This window comes from Pseudorca crassidens, chromosome 15 (genome assembly GCF_039906515.1).
Source record: "Pseudorca crassidens isolate mPseCra1 chromosome 15, mPseCra1.hap1, whole genome shotgun sequence".
NCBI lineage: Eukaryota > Metazoa > Chordata > Mammalia > Artiodactyla > Delphinidae > Pseudorca > Pseudorca crassidens.
Window position 1 is genome coordinate 8295139 of NC_090310.1, and position 20608 is coordinate 8315746.

The window sequence follows — 20608 nt, forward strand, 5'->3', positions numbered from 1 at the left end:
GACGTTAACGCGAGAAGTCAAGTAAGGGCGGTGGGGAAACTGTACTATTTCTGTGACTTTTCTGTAAATCCCAAATTAGTTCAAAATACAGGAAATTTTTTTTTCAATGAAGGTCTTGCTTCCCACAGTGACTAATTCCAGGTCTCTCACTTGGTTTTAAGCTGTTATATTTTTAAACGGTAATAAACCCGTGCCATTATGGTTTCAGGGAGCCCTGCCCTGGGGACAGCTGGCGTAGATGGCCCGCCATGGCTGCTACCTCCTCCCCCTCCCGGTGACTGCGTCCTCCAATCCAGCACTGCCCATGTTCAAGGTGACGCAGTGGGAAGGGTTTTGAAACCCTTCCACGCAGTCCCTCCACTGGAGCTCCCCAAGGACAGGCCCTGGGCATGTTCCTCTCTGTTCCACTGGGCCCAGCCTGGATCCAGGAGCTGGGAAGATGCTCAGGAAACGATGGACGCCTCCAGTCTGCTGTGCCACCCTTACAACGGTCGGCAAACCAGCAACCACCTGGTTACGGCAAATGCTTCTGGAAGCTGCCCAGATCCTTCCCTACTGCTGGCCTGGGGTCACGGGTCCCACTGGTGGACACAATAGGGAGCTGCTGGTTCTGACCCAAATCAGAAAATTTCATACTGGCTGGTACTGGTTTTCATTTCTGGACTATTCTCCCCAAACAGAATAACCTGTGCGGCCATGCTTCCTGCCACCCTTATCTACCCTCAGCCCCAAGAAGACAATGGAACTGGATCAGGGCGCTCTGATGATGTGGGGGTCGGGGGGGTGGGGGGGGTTAGGTGTGTAGGACATAGGGCTAAGGTTTTGGCCCCGTTAAACTCTGTTTAATTTGAAGCCACGCCCCACTCCCTTCCTGAGCCTGTTTCTTCAATTCTCAGGTTCTAGAAGTGAAGAATTTGAGAAGATACAGCCCTTGGAGGCATCCTTCATCTCCCAAGCCAACCCGACAGGGAGCACTAAGCTTCAGCCCATAACCAGGAAGCTGGAAAGCCGAAGCCTGGCTCTGCCACTGCACTGGGCTACTCAGTGGGCTGGGCATCACTGGCCCAGCAGGGGTCGGAGAAGCGGGATCCTCCCTTGCTGGTGAGAGGCACGTATCTGAGGGAGAAGGCCTAGGTTCTAGAGCAGAAAGCAGACAGGCAGTAAGGCTTCCAATGAGCAGCTCACCCTGGAACTGGGACCAGGAACCATGGCTAAGTTCAATCTGCTTAGGGGGTCTCAAGATGTTGTCACTTGCCCTGCGACCTTCCCCAGCTCCTCCCCCATGCATTTCTCTGCTGTGATCAGAAGGAACAGAGCAGTAAAAGGATCCAGTGGGTCCCAAGATGGGGACTCTCAGGGGTGGACAGAACCTAAGAGGTCGCTGATCTCCCTGCACCGTCCTCTAAAGGGCTCAAACTGGCAGAGTGTTCCCCGATGTGGGGGCACCATATGCCCATGAAGTGCCCTTCCGAGAGTTCCCTCTCACCTGCCTCATGCACCCGTCCCACCTGCTGGGTTCCTGGCTCTACCTACTAGGCCCTCCCTGCCTTGCCTGTCTGGGACCGTCTCCAGGAGCTTCCAAGTGGAGCTGGGAACACGAGACAGGAAGATTTCTAGTCTTCTCCGCAGACAGGACTGGACAGTCCCAAACAGGGGGCAGAGCTAGAAGGCTGGACGGTGAGGCACACAAAGCCTGGTCCAGCTCCCCACAGGCTGCCACCCACCGGGGAACCTCTGAGCACGCGCAGTACAAGAAGCGTACGATGTGGAACCTGGCAACCCCCTTCCAGCCCCCGCAGCGCTTAAAAGCTGGGTGCCCTGGTGCATGTCGAGTCCCCTCTCTGAGTTTTACTTTCTCTCTCTGTAAGATGTGAGCAATTCCCCAAGGCCCCCAGGGTGTCTGCGGGGCTCAATCTGCAGTGCCATCCAAGAGCCCACTGTTTCCTAGGTCTGAGCGGAGCCAGGCGGCTCCGGGAGGGCTGCAGGGCCCTCACCAAACCCTGAAATCCACAGCCCTATCAGAGCAGAAGGAAACTTCAGAAACTGACCCGCCCAATTCTGTAACCCTCAGAGAGGAAAAGAGAGACGCAGAAAGAGAACAGAGTGCAGCCGAGGGCCTACAGCGAGTCAGGGGCAAGGACCCACTGGAACCCAGGACCCCAATCCCACAAGTCTGAAGAGCCTGGCCGATACTAGGAGGGAGTGGGGTGCTTTCAGAGGCTGGGAGAACAGCAGCAGCAAGAACAGAGCTGACGGAAGCAAACTGAGAGCCGTTTTCCTAGGCCGGGTTAGTGCAGGGACTAAGCTCCCCGAGGCCTAGCCACACCAAAGCTGCAATAGAGGGCTGGCCCTAATCACCACCCCGAGCCATCAGAACGCTAAACCAGCCGGCACACCCTCTATTACAGAATCTGTGCGTGACACATTTTGGAAAGTCTTCCATCCAACATCACTGAAACACAAGTTTTGGTGCTTAAAGGGATAAACTTCAGCTACTAGGAAATTTACTTAAACCCAGCAGCTCAGTGACAAATCATGTGTCTTCTCCATGGATTACTGCCTACTCGGAAAGGCTCCTGGGGCAACAGGCAAATCAGTCAGCCAAGGTTTTACCCAGATTGAGCAAGAAGTGATTTGAAACTATGTGGGTTACAAAAAAAAAAAACCACATGGGTTCCACAAATTTTGATTTCACTGACTCACATGTCCTTCCCAACAGCTACCAGTAAACACTTTCTCCTCCACACACGCGGTAACCTTCACCTGATGCTGCTGCCATTCACTTGGCTTTGAGAACTATATCACAGCCGCTAGAAGACTAAGGTGCCAGGTGTTTTCAAATCCTTCCGGCCCTGCTGGGTTAAGAGGTCAGGGATTTATTAAACCCCTTCTGGCTCTACAACAGCCATTAGAGAAGGGTTAACTGCAGAGAACCACACTACAAATTAGACAGGAGAACACCGGCCCCTGCGAGTGAATGTCACCCCTCCCAGCTCCTGAAGAGCTGCAGGAGGTCAAGGTGAACACCCCCTTCAGGCGGCAGGTCCCTTTGAGGCTGTTTCACCTGCCAGAGCCTGCTGGCCCAGCTCCCTCCTGGTTTACAACGCAGGGCAGCAGGGTAAGCAGCAACACGCACGACTCAGCAGCAAAGGTAAGGCCGTCTGGCCCGGCAGCCTTCCATCCTGTAACTGGCCTGGATGGCACTGACGGGACCCACCTCAGTAGCCTCTTGGGCCCTCAGGCTGGGGAGGGGAGACCAGAGAAATATCAGGGGAGACTGATGGGCGCCCCATACCAAAAGAAAGCAACAAAGCCCATGAAGTCGCCTGGCTCAATCCCAGCATCCCAGCTCTAGAACCATCTAGAAACTTCCCAGTTAATTTGTAAGAACATAAGCCCCAGGAGGCTAGGCAAAGCCAACCTAGTCATAAAAGCAGCTCCAACCTTGCTGATAATCCTTCTGGGCTGGCAAACATGACATGTTTTTCTCTAAAACAGACTGACTCACATACTGGAAGGGGCCTCACAGAGCACTGGGAGGGGCCTCACAGAGCACTGGGAGGGGCCTCACAGAACACTGGGAGGGGCATCACAGAGCAATGGGAGGGGCCTCACAGAACACTGGGAGGGGCCTCACAGAGCACTGGGAGGGACCGGGTTGGCATGGAGCCCGGCTTGCTTATGTCTCTGTGCAAGCCCACAGAGAAGGCCCAGGCCATACCTCCCTGTGCTCCCGATTCCCAGAGAGATCTCAGATCCACGTGCCCCAACTCCTGGAGGACACGTAGGAAGACACCCGGACCCAGGGGGCCCATCCCCTCCTCTGTGTATTGGCGGCTTCTGCGCGCACCCCTCAGGACGCCCTCTGCCTTCCTCTCACTCTGCCTTTTAGACAGCTTCAAGAACTCCATGTGGGGAGTTCCCTGATGGCCTAGCGGTCAGGATTTAGAACTTTCACTGTAGAGGCCCGGGTTTGATCCCTGGTCGGGGAACCATCCCACATGCCACGCGGCATGGCCAAAATACAAAAAAATAATTATTAAAAAAAATTTTTTTTCAAAAAAAAAAAACTCCACATGCCCCACAAGGGGCCTGGGTTTGATCCCAGCTCTGCCACTTCCTGGCTGTGCTGCCAACCTCGTCAGCCTCAATGTTCTCCCCTGTAAGCTGGGGACACCCCCTACCATATGGCCATTGGAGGATTCACGAAATCACCCACACAGCCTGCTGAACAGGGCCCGGCTATAACATGCGCTTGGTGAGTGCCAGCTGTCACTGTCCTATCGAAGCTGGAAGGTCCTCTGAAGCCTAACTAGAAGCTGCCAAGGAGGTCTCGGCCACACTGGGGCGCTTCAGCCCTCCCTGTGGTCAGGTGGGCTGGTGGGCGGGCTTGGTGAGTGACGTGGCACCGAGAGGCTGACTCCCTGGGAAACAGGGCGGCCACAGGCCTACACATCCAGTCACCACCCGCCCAGGTCACCCTCTCAGAAATCAGCCCCCATCCCGGCTAACACTCTGAGTTCTCAAAATGTTCTCCAGGCCTCAGACCCTCAGTAATAATCGATGATGAGGCCCCGATCACTGACAGGTCTCTGAGCATCCCAGATGCACCCACCACTGGCCACTCAGGGGTTTCCCCACTTTAAAGCACCACCTGGTCTGGACGGGGCCCATTTCATCATCTCAGGGTGCCCTATGAGACATGGACTGCACCAGCACAGCAGCTGCCCTATGTCACCTGCTGCCACCCCCAACATGCTCAGCACTTTGCTCTCTCCTCAACCAACTTTTAAGCACCAAAGCTGGGCTCACAGCCTTCCCTGGATGAGGCCGTGGGCTCAGGGAGAGGGCTGAACCTTCCATGTCTGTGACTCCAGGGCCAGGCACATAGACGGAGTCAGAGAAATGTCCTCAGGTACCCGGCCCCAGCTATGTGGCACACAGGCACAGCCAAAAAAATCTTTAACTGCTCAGAGAGCCCAATTCTCCTGGGTCAATGAAAGGATCACTGGTTTTAACCCATGGGGCAACTACCAGCACTCAAGTGCCAGAAGTCAGGTAGGCTCCCCGGGACACAAGGCTGTGCATGGCGTGGCACCTCAGCACCACGTGACACGTGCAGCGCTGGGGCACGTGCAGAGGGGATGACGCAGCAGGGACAGCCGAGGAGGCAGGTGCTGAGGCTGCGGGCATTTGGGGGGAGTCCTCCCAGCTAAAGAAGAGCAGAAACCCAAGCCCGCTAACAAGGCATGCGGGTGGACAAAACGACCGTCCGCGTAACACAAGATACCTGGCTGCGCCGGCAGCGGACAGTCCTGGGGGCTGGTGCTGAGGTCCCACGTGGGAGAGGCTGGAGCGGTAGAGGGGCTGGTTCCCCAGGGAGGGCAGCGCCCCAGCCCAGAGGTTGGCGGTACTCAGCTTGGGCGCAGACCTGGCCCCAGAGAGTGAGGGCTTGTTGTACGGAGAAAAGGCCTGGTGGGCCCCCAAAACAACGGCGGTCCTGTGGGGTGGCTGGGGGACTGCGTAGGCAGGAAGGTTGGTCATGGAGTGGCGGTAGCGGCCTGACATGGGGCCGGCTGCGCCGCCGCCGAGGCACTGGTGGCAAGAGCAGGCCACTCCCGTGTGGCCCGGTGGGGCAATGACAGTGGTCGCTGGGTACGGGGGCCCTGCCTGGCGCCGCACGCTCCGGCAGAAGCTGGAAGTCTTGTTGGTCTGCGTGTGGGTGGCACAGTTGACGGTGTAGTTGTACCCCAGGGCAGCCAAGTCCACGAGCTGGGCGCCCCTGGCCACCTGCTGCTCCAGGTAGTCGCAGACGCTGGCTTCATACGCCGTCCAGGAGCCGTCGTCACTCAGCCACTCCCAGACGATGCCCCGGCCCGGGGCCGAGTGCTGGGGAAACAGGTGCCTCCGCACAGCCCGCATGGTGCCTGTTTTAAAAGGAGCGTTGCACATATAAAGTTCACCTGCTAGCCACTCACCACCTCCCAAGAAAAGGGAGTTTAAAAATTCTTTTTTTCCTACAACCAAAATAAAACAACATGATCACGGTGTATATATGGTCATGCTGCTGTCTGACCTAAAGGCTGGCATTGACTATTCTCTCCAAATTTGGGGTGAAGGGTAGAGAGCTCTCTCTATGCAAAGAAACCGTGGATCAAAGGGACCAAGTGGCAGAGAGGGACCAGCGCTTCTCAGCAGGAGTGAGGGATGCTGGACGCTTAGGTCAAAGACCAGCTGTGGCTCAAAATAGTCCTAAGGATGAAACCTATGTAGCCTGACTTAAAAAACTGAAAACAAAATGTCTGAAGAAAATTAAATAATCCATAATCCAACCACCAAGAGGAAAGCACAGGACATATATCGTATATTGTAACATATTCCTTCCCGTCTAGTCTCCTAGGCATGTATGTTTAGGTGTAGCTGACAATCATACTGAAAAATTTCCTGTTTTCATGTATTATGCCATAAGTATTTATTATGTCTCTAAAACTTTGTAAAACTCTTTATTAACTGTTACACAGTTCTCTTACATGGAGGTACTTAGATTCCTTTGGACTTCCCAGGTAGCAACTATTAGCAAACACCTGTGGTTAGCTTATATTAATAAACAAAACCAATTCAGGAGAGAAAGAAAAAAGTCAATTTGGGCCATGCTTCCAACAGTACTTGTCAAAAGGTGATCACTGCAATTACCTTCTACCTGGTCTCCTGACCTCAGCAGCCAGTGGGATACTCTTAACCCCCAAATCAGATTACGTCACTCCTCTGCCCTAATCTTCCCAGGGTTCCTCCTTTCAGAAGAAAAGTCGAAGTCCCTAAAGGGATGGAAAAGCCCTGAACGACCTGCCCCTCCCTCCTTATCTGTCCCCAGCCCTTCCTGGTGACCAGGCCACCCAAGCTCAAACTTCAAAATGACCTCTCCCTGCGCTTTACACATCCATTCCCTGATAATCACTCATTGCTACCTAACTTATACACAGTTCTCGAATCATTTATCTTGTGCGCTGCGTTTCTCAGTGACTGCAAACATCATGAAGGCAGGGACTTTTATCTGCATCCACTGCCTGGAAGCCCGAGTCCTCACGCCCTCGAGGAGGCTGCTACAGGGATTGGAGCAGGAGTCTTCAGGCTCGGCACTGGTGACATTCTGGGCTAATAACTCTTTGTTGTGGGGCTGTCCTGTACATTGTAGGATGTTTGGCAGCATCCCTGGCCTCTACCCACTAGATGCTGGTAGCACCCCACCCCACAGTCCTGACCATCAAAAATGTCTCCAAACATTGCCCCCAGCTGAAAACCACTGATTTACAGGGATAGTGCACAGCTCTGGGAAGAAGTTGGTGGCCCCATTCTCAGTAATACTGAGCAAAAGACACACACACACACACACACACACACACACACACACGAAAGAAACATGAGTGCACAGGAGAGTGAAGTAACTTGCCCATGTGACACAGCTATCATACAGGAGCTGGAACCCACCACCAGGCCCTCTTAACTAGCATGGTGTGCCACCCCCATGCCAGCCGGCCTGCTTGCCTGCCTGCTGCCAGCGAGACCCTCAAATCCCTGCGGGCGGAAGCAGGCATTTCTGGTTTGGGAGACAAGGGGGAAAGGGGCTGGAACGGCCTCTGCACTGTGTTCCCAAGGCACCCCGTACCACTAAGGAACATCTCACACTGCTATCACTCCCACCACCTGCCTTCTGACCGTGTGCATTTCAGGGGCAGGATAACACTGAGAGTCAATTCTGTGACCCCCAACACCTAGCACGACGCCCAGCCCGAAACAGGCACTTGGACACATACTCGAGGCAGGAAGTGCCTTACCAGTGTCCTGGCGGAACTGCGTCCAGCTGGGGAGGTCGATGATATAAGGAGCCAGTGAGGGGTCAGCCTGGCCTAAGGGGATGCTGTGGGCCAGGCTCCCCAGCCCGAAGCGCTGGCCCTTCTGCTGGACAAACTGCTGCTCGATGTAGTTGCAAACAGTGGCACTGTAGGGGTGCCAGGTGCCCAGCCCGTCCTGCCATTCCCACACGGCCACTGCCACCGGGCTGGTGTACACCTGAGCCAGGGAAGGGCTTGGGGCCATGGCCATCTTCCCCAGGACGCCCTCTGTTCTCCCCACCGGCTTCAGACCACTCTGGGCTGCAGTCTCAGGTTCATTGCCCAGCGCTTCCAGGAGACCTGAAACAAGACAGACACGCAGTTACCGACGCACACGGTGGTCCTGCCAGAGTCAGTCTCAGTGCGGGGGTGGGGTGGGGGGGGATCGTGCTTTTCCGCAGTCACTTTTTTCCCTAATACCTTAAGGGCATCGTGAACCAAGTACCTAATCCTGTCTCTTTGCTCAGGCAGCCAGGAAGAATTCGGAGTCAATCAAGCAGCCTCCTTACCTCTGCAAACGTCCAGGAAGACACAGTGGGTGCATTCTGGGTGCTAATCGTCAGCCCTGCTTCTGTCCTTTTACCAGTAGTTTCCCTCTGGCCCAACTACTAAGCGTATCCTCTTATACTGTGTGTATTTTCATGAGGCACCCCAATCCTCTGTGGACTGAGGCCAGCACGACCCCTTATACCTTTGTGAGGACGCCACACAGGTTTCCAAAGCAGGTTTGTTTGTGAGACACATATTAACACCTGCTATGCTACAGATGAAAAAAAAAACTATGTCTCAGAAAGGACCAGGGGCTCAAGGACAGCCAGAGCTGCGACTCTAAGCATGGGCGGGTCCTAGCTCTGTCCAGGTCTCCGGGCTGCCCTGGTTTCCCGCACCATTAACCACAGAGGGCAGACCCTAGATAGACATTAAAATCCGATGGGTGCTGAAGCCCTCCCTCTCTGGCCTCTCTGCACCCCACTCCCTGGGCCTGGGCCTTGCTGACCAGCGGTCAGCTCCAAAGACTTGACACCCATCTCCCAAGACATTCTTCTCCCAGTCACTCCCACCCAGTTGCATCACTCAGGGCTTTCCCAGGCCATCCATCACATGAACTTCTCCTCCATGGCCCTGACCAGAACTCTAACGCCCACATACACATATGGCGGTCCCTGTCTTTCTGCCCCCTCAGAAGGCAGAAACCCAGCGAGTCGGCCTTGTCCACAGCCACCTCGTCAGCCCCAGCACAGGCCGTGTCATGTAGCACGTGTTATACATGGATTAGCTCAAAGCACGACTGAATGGAGGCAGATGAAGATTCTATGTGCCTGCAGCTGTTTGAAGAAGAAAGGGGGTCTGTGGAAGCTCCTAGGGTGAGAGAGGAACGGGGCCAAACAGACTGACAAGGCGGTATTTCTCCCACTTTATGGACAGGAAAACAAAGAAGTCAAGGTCTTATTGAAGGTCACACATACACTGGTAAGTGGTAGCACAGAGTGCAAACCCAGATCAACTGGCTCTAATGCCCATTTGCTTAGCGAGGAAAGCTCAGCATGAGCTCTACCTTGGGCTCCGCCTAAATAAACGTTAAAATCCTAGGGATGCTTAAGCCCTCTCTAGCCTCTCAGCCTCTCTGCACCCCACTTACTTAAGAGAGGCGGGAGGGAGAAAAGGGAAAGCGGTGGGGGGAGGGGAGGAAGGGGGAGAGGAGCCTGCATCTCAAGCTGTGAGCACCCTCAGCTGTAACGTCCACAAAGGGCCCTGGTGCCAACAGGGTTCCCAGTCACATCATCTGCTCCGATTCCCACACAATCCCCTTAAGTACAGACATTGAATTTTGTCCCTGTTTTGCAGATGAGAAAACCGAGGCCCCGGTGGTTTTGGTGACTCACTTTCATGGCCACTAATGAGGCTGGGACCCTGCCTGGGCTTTCGCTGCTGTCCCTGAGATTGTACTCCAGCAGGGTTTCAGTGAGAAGGCCGATACCACCTGCCCCACAAGGAAGGCAGAGCTGGAGCAGCACGGGACAGGGAAGAGGCACAGGCTGTGGTGTCCACACGCCACATATTCACTGCACTCTACTCACTGTGTCACCTGGTGAAGGTACCTAAGCCCTCCAAGCCCGATTTTGCTTGGAAGTGGACATATCAACCTCTATTCTAAGTGCTTTTCTTGGGGATTCAGATGGATAGGTGTGTATAAAGCACCCAGAACAGCTCCAGACACACAGCCGGTATCAGCCAATCTTGGCCTCCCTCCCTTTCCCTGCTCCCCTCCAACCCAGCACCTCCCACCCCTCAAGTCTAGGTGAGGAGTGGTGGCCCAGGGCGGCACTGAGCTACCCGGCCTGAGAACATGGGCGATGAGTCAGGCCTGCAATAACTCTGAGCACACATAGGGGGGCCAGGGCCACCCCTGAGCTGCCAACCGCTCCAACAGTAGCACACATCCCGCCATGGAGGATTAGACCCAGGATGCCCTCGAGATGGCTGGCGAGCTTATTAGCTCAGCGCCTGCAACTAGAGGTCTCTGGACCCACATCCAGGTACAAATCACAGGACTGGTTTCAGGGCCAATTACTCCTGAGCCCAGACTTTCCCCCCGGCACCTCCTGGCAGGCGTCACTCATCTCTCGGGCAGCAGGGGCCTCCCATGTACCAGCGCACGTGGTATGTTCCAGCATGTCCACACACCCCCAGATGAACCAACTCGGATAACTCTGCCAAACAGCCTGAGAACTACACTCGAGAACTTCAGCTAAGCTCTTCATGAACGTGTTTGGCCTACAGACCACAGGCACACGACGGTCCAGGCTCTGTCAGGGTACTAGAGACCCAGAGATGAGAAAAACACAGCACACGGCCCCTCCACGACCGGCCACTGTCCCCACTAATACCAAGGCCTCCACCTTCTGTCCACATGCATCAAATTCTAGCAAGTGCCAGAACATTCGGAGCCATTTCCCACCTCCCAGACATTGATCCTGCTGGTGCCCACGTCCAGACTTCCATCCTTTCTGCGCCTAAGCCCCCAGCAAACATGCCCATCCTTCCAGACTCAGCCACGGCACCCCACTCTGAGCCACACCTTTAACAGAAAGTGCTGACCCCATCCTCCTGTGCGTCCTCACTGCATTCTCCATTGATCCAAACATACTGCATTTATTGGTTTCAGTATCTGTCCCCCCTCTCAACACCCCCCAGAACAGGAACTCCCTGAGGGCAGAGCTGGGGCTGACCCAAAGCTGGGGCTGCAGCTCGTCAAATGCCTAATATCCCAGAGGGTCTAAAACACACACGCCGAAAGAGAGGAGCACCTTCTGCTCCAGGCGCCTGGGGCACACTTGGCGCGATGCCCAGAACACCCACTGAAGTTCCCCTGGAACGCAGCAACCATGCACACACAGTGGCCGTGTCAATGCACCCATTCTCTGTTACAGCCTCAGCCACCCCAAGCTGCAGTTCAAAAACCTAATTTGTTTCGGCTCCTAATGATGGGGCTATTTAGGGTGCTCTTAATTATGAAAATTGTTATTATTCTAATTGGCCATGGGAAAACAGCCTTAGTCTGGGGGCAACCTAAACACTTTATGATAATGGAATAAGGGAATTCTTAAATAAATTATGGTACACCCCAATGATGGAATACGAGCCTTGAAAAATGTTTTTAAAAGGCTTTCAGACCTAGGATAATGCTGTTGACAAGTTAAAAATACCGGATATGTAACCATATACACTATATGCTCTCAAGGGGGTGGGTGTGCCATTTACTGAGCACCTACTATGTGGCATGCACTCTGTCCGGTGCTCTTGCCATCCAGCTCTCTCAACCCTCAACTGCCCTTGAAGGTAAAGATTATCCCCATTTTACAGACATGAGAACCAAAGCCAAAAGCAATTAAGAATTTATTCAAGGTCAGATGGCCAGTCTGTGACACCAGGTTCTAATATAAGCTAATTTGTAAAAGGTGGGAAGGAACAACTCTGACATTTTACTAGGAGTGATGGAGTTATGGGATATTTATTCTTTACCTCTTTCTGTACTGGCAAATGTTCTACAATGATCATATTACTTATTATGATCGAACAGAAGTTATTTTTAAAAAACTGTATCAAGGGGTTCCCTGGTGGTGCAGTGGTTAAGAATCCGCCTGCCAATGCAGGGGACACGGGTTCGAGCCCTGGCCCAGGAAGATCCCACATGCCGCAGAGCAACTAAGCCTGTGCGCCATGACTACTGAGCCTGCGCTCTAGAGCCCGCGTGCCACAACTACTGAGCCCGCGTGCCACAACTACTGAAGCCCTCGCGCTTAGAGCCCGTGCTCCGCAATGAGAAGCTACCACAATGAGAAGCCCACGCACCACAACGTAGAGTAGCCCCCGCTCACCACAACTAGAGAAAGCCCGCGCGCAGCAATGAAGACCCAACACAGCCAAAATAAATAAATAAATAAAAATTTAAAAAAAAAATGTATCAACAACTTTGACCACGAGAAAAACCATCCTGCCTTCTCTTGCATTCTCTTGTCAGATTTAGCCACCAACGCCTGTGCACAGCCCCACGGCTCCGAGGCACAGAGGGACGCTACTGTCCTACCAGAGAGGGGTTTCACACAAAGGAAAAAAGTTGCATGTGTCCAAGAGTCTTTCTATTCCCAGGGGATTTACAAAAGCTTTAGAACAAGACCTGAGCTGACGCAGGAATCTGAGTGAAACTCATCCTGCCTGACTGTGGGCCTCTGGGTAGGGGAACCACACAAATGGATCCCTTACAGTTGCGGCCTCTGGGAAGAAGGCCCCGAGCGTGGCTTTTAAACTGGTGCCCAGACTGGGCGACTGTCAATTTGCCAACATGTGAGGACCCGTTTCCTCCCCGCAAAGCCCACCGAAATACAGAGTGGCCTGGCCCAGGCCTGAGTTGGGCAGTTCACCCTTGGCTCCATGCTCGGTGACCTTGGGACAGTCACCTCCCCTTTCCTGGGCTCCACTGCTCAGGCGGTTGGATGGGTTTTTCAGCCTCTCATAAGCAGCAGAACCCTTTTCCAAATGTGACCGTACGCTGCCCATCGATATGTAAAACGCAGAAGAGTGGGGTGCTCTTATGGACACAAGGGCTGCCCTCCATTCCTACTTCCTGAGAGGTCCAGGAAGCTGTTGTGCGGGACAGAGGCGTTCTGAGGGGCACGGATTGGAGACCAGTGAGACCGGGTGGACTTCAAACCCTAGTTCCATGCTGCGTCACTTTCAGGTGCTTTCCAAGAAGCATGGGCCTGCAACTCCACACCCCACCAGCTGACACGGTGCGCATGACCGGTAAGCAGAGCATGACCTTCAAAGACTTGCTACAGGGCAGCCGGCCACCCAGGCACTGTCAGAAAGCCTTCCCACGGAGATGGGAAAGTCGAATACTGCACACAAACACACCAAAGAAATGTTCTACTTTGCTAGACATGTTGTTTTTAATACAAATTTAAAACAATGGCCTATTATTTTTTTGCCTGTCAAAGCAGTAAAAATAATTTCAGTACTCAGTGCTGGCGAGAGTACCCTGAGATGTCACACTTCTGGGACGGATAAACCCTTTCCAGAAAACAGTTTGGTAACACATATCAAGAGGTTTAAAAATGTTCACTTGCTTTGACATGATCATTAAAAAATCTATCAAAGGAGATGAGAGAAAAACTTCAACATAAAGATACTCCCCACAGCACTATTTTAACTTGGTAAAAGAGAAGCAGAGAGAAAACGCAGTAGAAACGGTACCAAAATGCTAAGGACTGCCTTGGAGTGCAGAAACTATTAGAGACCTTTGGTTCAACTTCCTTACATATCTGAACTTTTCACATTTTCTAAAGTGGGAAACTATTACTTTTGTTTTCAGAAACAAACCGCTACAATGCCCACCACTTTCAAAAGATCGTAAATATGACACAAACCCCACCACTGTTACTTACCATCATTACTTCAGACGGCTGCTCCCGTCCCAGTGGAGTTTCACTAACAGGCCTGTCAAAGTACCACGGCACCTCCTTGCCAAGAGACACCATGTCCCACCCCTGAGTTCCAAGGAAGTGCAAAAAACACACCATCCAGGTGCCCAAACTATTACAACAGGGGAGTGCTGCAAGGTAAGGCTTTTGTCTAGAAAAGAGATGGCTTACGCTGGTGCCACCCAGGCCTGACTAGGCTCCTGAGAGATGGAAGGAACTACACATGATTTGTCCCTTGCACATGGGGCTGCTAGAAGGGAAATAACTCCTCTCCTGGCTGGTGCCTGACTAGGGCCCTCCAGGGGCAGGTCAGAGCAGAACGTTCCAAATGGGGCTCAGAAAGCCACACAGTGGCCAGGAGGCAGGCCCCAGTGACCAACAGTTCCCCAGTGGGCAACCTCCTCCACCAGCACCAAGAGCCTGCTGCTCCTTCTTTGCCAGGAGCAACCTGACCACCCACAGGTCGTCAGAGCCTATCCTGGGGCCAGAATGGGGGAGCAGCGGAAGCAGTGGCAGGCACAGTGGCCATAATCACACCAGTAGCCACCAACCAAGAGCTTACTAGGTACCAGGCACCGTGCTAAGTATCTTATAAGTGTTCTCATTTAGTCCTCACATTCCTGAACAAAGGGTATCATCTCCATTTCATAGATGAGAAAAGTGAGGCAAAAGATAAACAACTTGCCTGAGAAGCCACAGGTATAAGCAAACCCAAATCAGTTTGCAGAGGGATACACTGATGTGGACAAATCAGCCTGCCAGATGTGTCTGCTTGACCTACTACACGGTTTTTAGTTTTTACAAATTGAGCCAATGTTTAAAAACTGGAATATCCACCATTAAAAAAAAAAAAAATCCAGACTTCCAGCTTCTCTTGAAAACCAGAAAACCTGGCAACATTTGCAGGCCTGACCCAGATTCGTTATGCAGCCAGCAACGATGAGCTGCACCACTGTGGTGGCTCGTACTACTCTCAAGGTTACCACAGTTACCACAACTCTCCAGGGCAGAGCCGGCAAACTTTTCCTATAAAGGCCCGGAAGGTACATATTTTAGGCTTTGTAGGACACTGGGTGTCTGTTGCAACTACACAACTCCACCACTGTAGTGTGAAAACAGCCAAAGGCCACACATAAACTAACCGGCGTGGTTGTGTCCCAATAAAACTTTACTAACAAAAAAAGGCTGTGGGGCTTCCCTGGTGGCGCAGTGGTTGAGAGTCTGCCTGCCGATGCAGGGGATGCAGGTTCGTGCCCCGGTCCGGGAACATCTCACATGTGGGCCTGTGAGCCATGGCCGCTGGGCCTGTGCGTCCGGAGCCCGTGCTCCGTAACAGGAGAGGCCACAGCAGTGAGAGGCCTCGTGTACCACAAAAAAAAAAAAAAAAAAAGAGGCTGTGGGCTGGATTTGGCCCATGAGCCACGGTTTGCTGACCTCACTGCGGTCCCACTGAACTATAGTTGAGAAATACTTCTTTGAACCCGTTTCTCTACTGAAAAGTGGAGAGTGCTTATGCCTCTGGCCAGCCTCCCCTATGACATGCCTGCCCTCTGTAGACATGTCAGTCTTTGCCCAACACCTGAGGGTGAAATACAGCATCCAACAGCATGGCAGGCAACATGTGGTAAGGGCCACCCCCAGGGAAGCCCAACCTGCTTCCCTTTCCTTGCATCAGGCAACTGGGCCCTGGCCTACCTCTCTTCTCTCCTCCCTCCCCTGTGACCCTCTCATCTGCTCCCATGGCTTCAATAATCCCATGCACGCAGAGTATCCAGATCTTTCTTCAGATGTCCTGCCTGAGTCCCTTAAGCCCTCTGCTCCAGCCATCGGCAACTCCAGTGAGAGCCCAGAACCGGCCAGGCTGTTTCATGCCCCTCACCCCCCACCATGAGTACCCATCCCACCTGTCCATTTACTCAATTCTTAATTCCCAGCCTGAGACTCTCTGTCCAGTGAAATCTTTCCTACATCCACTCCTGCCCTGCACGGAGAAGTGGCCTCTTCTAACCACCAATGTCCATGTGACATCTGAGTGCAATTATCTACTTGTCCCCTCCACTAGGACACAGACTCCTAAAAGGCAAGGATTATGGTCAGGAAAAGATTTTTCAAACAAGGCACAGAACGCTGACTATACATTTCACTGTGTTAAAATTAAGAATGGTTGTTCAACAAAACATGCCTCAAAGAAAGCAGAAAGTTAAAAGCTGGAAAAAGATATTCACAATAAGCACGAAGGATTAAAATCAAGGATATATAAAGAACTCTTACAGTCAATTTTCTTTTTAAAGCGCCAGGAACCCCACAGAAAAACTGCAAAAAAGTGAACATATAATTTATAGGAAACACACATGCCAATAAACTTATGAAGAGATGTTCGGACATCAGGACTCAGGGACACAGAAATCAAGATCCCAAAGATCCCATTTTATACCCATTCCATTGGCAGAAATAAAAAAAAGTCAGCCTATACCAAGTGTTGGCAAGAGTGTGGAGCAAGTGGAAGGCCTACGTTCTGCTGCTGGTGGAGTGAAAACTCGTACAATCACTTCAGAAGAAGTCTAGTAACAACTACGAAAGTTGGACATTTATTCACCCTATGACCCAGCAAAATACCACCCCTCAGCTCATACCCAAGAAAACCTCTTGCATATGTGCAACAGGAAACGTGTACGGAAATGTTCAGAGCAGTCCACGCGTGACAGCAAAACTGGAAACGAGCAGGTACCCATCAACGGAAGATCAGACGCATAAACTGTGATTTGCCCACACCATGGAATATTATTCAATATTCAAGACAAATGAACCAGATGACATGCAATACTATGGACAAACTGTAGCGATATTTTTTTAAGTGCCTTAGGAATACACAGGTACCATAAAACTACATAAAAATGAAAGTGAGGGATAATGGTTATCTCAGGATGGGAATGAGAGGAAAGATCAAATGATTGGATGTGTATTTTGTTTCAAGATCCTGGCTTTTGTTGTGGATGGCTGAAATGCAGGAACTTACAACACATTAAAAATAACTTCGGAAACAAGTGAAAGCAAGCTGGGCGTGAACGGTGATCAGTGTTTATTAATCTAGTTCTCCGTTTACCTGCGGTGAAAATTAAAACAAACACACAGAAGGGACTGTTTAATTCTCTGTACTCCAAGTGCCAAGCACAAGCCCGGGCACACAACTTCCTAAGCGTGTGTGCAATGAATGAGGGATGCTCCTCCCTCGCCCGTGGCCCCATTCCTGACGGCCTCTTCGGTACCTTCAACAGGTCTGAAGCCAAACCCACCTTCCTTGCTGACGCCCCTCTCCTCCTGGATTCCCTGGCTCTGCACTGGCCCTCCTCCGCCTTCTCCCCCAGCCCAGCGGCTGCCCTGGCTTGCCCTCTCCTCGCCTCCTCAGACCCCACTGCTAGCATCTGGTTGGGACCTTTCTGCCTCTCACCTTGACAAGCACTCTCTGCCAACTGGCTTCTCCAACTCCTGTCTCTCCTCGTCCACCCTAGAGACAGGTGCGAGGTTGAGCTTCCCGATGCAGTTCTGACCCTCTCTCTTCCGCACCTCCCCTAGAGCTCTAGAAATAATGTTCACGTTCCGGCTGATGCTGAACGCCCATCACAGTCTGGTCCCTTCCTATCAACAGTAGCTGCCAGAGCATCTCTCTTCAGTATCCTCTTCCATCTATACCTTCCCCTCCCCGACCCCTCCTAAAAAGTGTAAGTGATGAGCTGCTACCCCACATACCGCCAGTTTCCCCAACTCCGTGCCTCGACTTTACCCGGAATCCCACCCACTTGGCCACCCATCCTCAGCTGACCCACACTTTCAAGGCCCCATTTAAACACCTCCAGGATGCTGGGATGTGCCCACTTGAAAGAAAAATCCCCTCTTACCAACTTCCACGGCATTCTGTCTGTCCTCTACAGTTCTCTCTCTTTCACAAGACCCGGAGCAGCCAGAGGGCAAACTCCCCTGTCTACCTCCCCCTACCAGAAGCTGGCAGTGGTGTACGGAAACAGTCACGAAGAGAACAATCGAATCCATTCCACGCTTTCTAGCCAGGGAGCTCATCTGGCTCATTTCTACCCATGGCTCATGAAATGCCCATCCTAGGACTTCCCTGGTGGTCCAGTGGTTAAGACTCTGAGCTTCCAACGCAGGGGGCTCAGGTTCGATCCCTGTTCGGGGAACTAAGATCCCACAAGCCACGCGGCACGGCAAAAAAAAAAAAAAAAATGCCCTTCCTGGAATTCTACTAAAAATCCTTCTGGTCCCCTGAGCCTTGGCATGACCCCTAAAAGCCCCCGCTCAGCCCCCTGCCTACCTTTCCAGGCTTCTCGGCCCCGCATCCACACGCTGTCGCTTCAGCCACACTGAGCTGCTTACAGTGACCCAGATATGCCAGGTTTCTTCACGACTTTGCGTATACTGACTCCTCTGCCAGGCTCCCCTACTTCCTGGGACCTACTCCTTCTTCACAACCTTAGCTATCATCTTCTGGAGGCTTCTGGACCTGCCCTCCTGGGCAAGGGTGGGCTGGGCTCCGCCCTGTGATTATCCACTCTTCAACATGTATCACACTGACAACACCTTGTCACTGTCTATGGTTTGTTTATCTTTTCCACCAAACAATGAGCTCCTGGAAGACAGAACTTTTGCTCCTGGTCACTGTAACCCCAGCACTGGGCATGGGGCTGGACAAAAAGGAGGCACCCAGTAAAGGTTCAAGTAACAAAAGAAACTAAAATTTCCAGTTCAAATGCAGAAACCGTGACTCGTGTCCTTCATCCCATAAAGCGCGTCTGAAGGCAGAAAGCATCTTCTAAGACTGGTTAAACAGGAGAAGCTGCTGGCAGGAAGCCACGTGAATTTATCTGAGACAGCTGGCAATCAACAATCAACTCCCAGGGCTCACTTTCATCCTGGGGACCTCAAGTTCCACCCTCCCCAGTGCCCACTTTCTCTACTGAAAACCAGATTGGGAAGGCAGCAATGTAAAGTCCCCAGGGCTCTCACCTTTTCTCTCTGGAGAGCTGGCACAAACCGTGCCTTCTTGGTGGAGATACCAGATCCTTAGGAGGAATGACTTGTTTGAGTTCCCATCTTGATATAAAATTCAAACAACAAAAACCGGGCAGATCTGAAAGGCTTGCTGACTCAGCAACACAAATTCCAAGGCACCTTTGCCAACAAGGAAGAAGATGATCAGGTTTTAAATTGAGAAACAGGAGTTAGTGAAAACGAATTCACAGATGTCCAGTCTGTGTGCTGTGGCTGGGGACTGGAAACCACCAGATTCATTTTCCAACAGCCTGGGCAGAGCAGAAGGTACAGTAGTCTCCCTCCGCCCACTCAATAACCAAGGGGATGGCTAAAAACAACAACAACAACAACCCCACAAAACAAACACACACACACTAAGCCCTTCCACAGAAAGGCCTGAAAGGACTTCGAAAGCCGATCTGCAGTGTAGGTATCCAGGGAATCAACACACCAGAGACGGAAAAAATTTGGCCAAGGTCACATGGCAAATGAACAAGAAGCCTAGTTAGAGTCATACTGATGGTTTAAGTAAAGCCTGATTTTGGTTACCCGAAAGACCACCTTCTACAACTCTACAGGAGCTAGGATAGCATGCAGAAATATTTTGAGTTTCTTAAGGGTCCAAGCGTCTCTGCACAAACTATTTCCACTGCTTTTGGCACTTAAAGAAGAGGAACCAGTGTGGGGGACAGCAGCTGGCTGAGAAAGGGTAGTTTCAGGGGGAAAAAAAAAGCGTCCTAAATCCTTTCCACAGCATATACCTTATGCCCTCCCCAAGAAAGTGACCCAGGGTCCCAGGAAATAGGCACTTCCTGGAAGTCAGACCCTCCATGAGGCGAGTTAGGAGTTAGACTAAGGAGGCAAACTCCCCTAAAGTACAGCCCCTGGCTCCAGTGAGCCGTCCACCGGGAGGCAGACCCCAGCAGAACCCAAACGCTAACTAAGGCAGCCGGTGGCATTATCACCACCGCCTCCTCCAAGTCCGGTGAGAAAGGGTACACTCCCACAGACGGACCAAACTCTGTGTCTGCGCCCCTCCCCCTGCTAGCCCTTCGGCTTCCACCCCGGCGTTCACCCTCCCACCAGGTCCCGTGCTAAGCTCCCAGCGTCTCCCAATTCCCCCAACTCCCTCCTCCGGGACATCTACCCGAAGGCCGGTCCCCACAATCCCCCCCCCTCCCCCGTCACCCCGGGGCTCTTCTCCGGCCCGGCCCAACCTTCCCTCACGCCCACGCCCGCCCCCTTCCGGTCCCAGATCGGCTCGGTCTCCCCCGCGTCCCCGGGACCCCAGCCCTGGCGACGAGCAGGTGGCCTGTCCGCCCCTCTCACCGAGGCTGAGGAGGGCGCGGGGGCAGGCGGACGACACCGCCGAGCTCAGGCTGCAGCCCCCGCTGGGCCTGGGCACGGCTCAGGCTCTGCCTCCCAGCCTAACGAAGAGGCAGCCAGAGTGAAACAGCGTCGCTTCCTTGCGTCCCAGTGCGCATGCCCAGGACGCTGGGCCTTCTGGGAAACGTAGTTCCAGTGGAACAGCGGGGGGGGCGGGGCCGAACTCGACGTTCACCTGTTTAGGGGGTATGTATCCCAAGAGAGCTTCTTGTCTAGCTGGGGAGACAGACACTTAAACATACAACTACAGGACTCCCCTGATGGCGCAGTGGTTAAGAATCCGCCTGCCAATGTAGGGGACACGGG

The 20608-nt window shown here is 52.7% G+C and overlaps 1 protein-coding gene across 3 annotated transcripts in view; it reads right to left on the minus strand.

The window, feature by feature from the left end:
* DTX2 (deltex E3 ubiquitin ligase 2) overlaps positions 1-20387 on the minus strand; it is a 33525-nt gene extending 13138 nt beyond the window's left edge. For 2 of the 3 annotated variants that reach the window (XM_067705838.1, XM_067705836.1), the window contains exons 1-3: positions 20246-20387; positions 7833-8189; positions 5291-5927 (exon numbers count right to left, since the gene is read on the minus strand). In XM_067705838.1, coding sequence (XP_067561939.1) covers positions 5291-5927; positions 7833-8100 — 905 coding nt within the window. In that variant the 5' untranslated portion in view covers positions 8101-8189; positions 20246-20387. Of the gene's footprint in view, positions 1-5290; positions 5928-7832; positions 8190-18889; positions 19055-20245 lie in introns of all 3 variants that reach the window. The other variant, XM_067705837.1, reaches the window with a different exon arrangement.
* Positions 20388-20608: the final 221 nt, after the last annotated feature.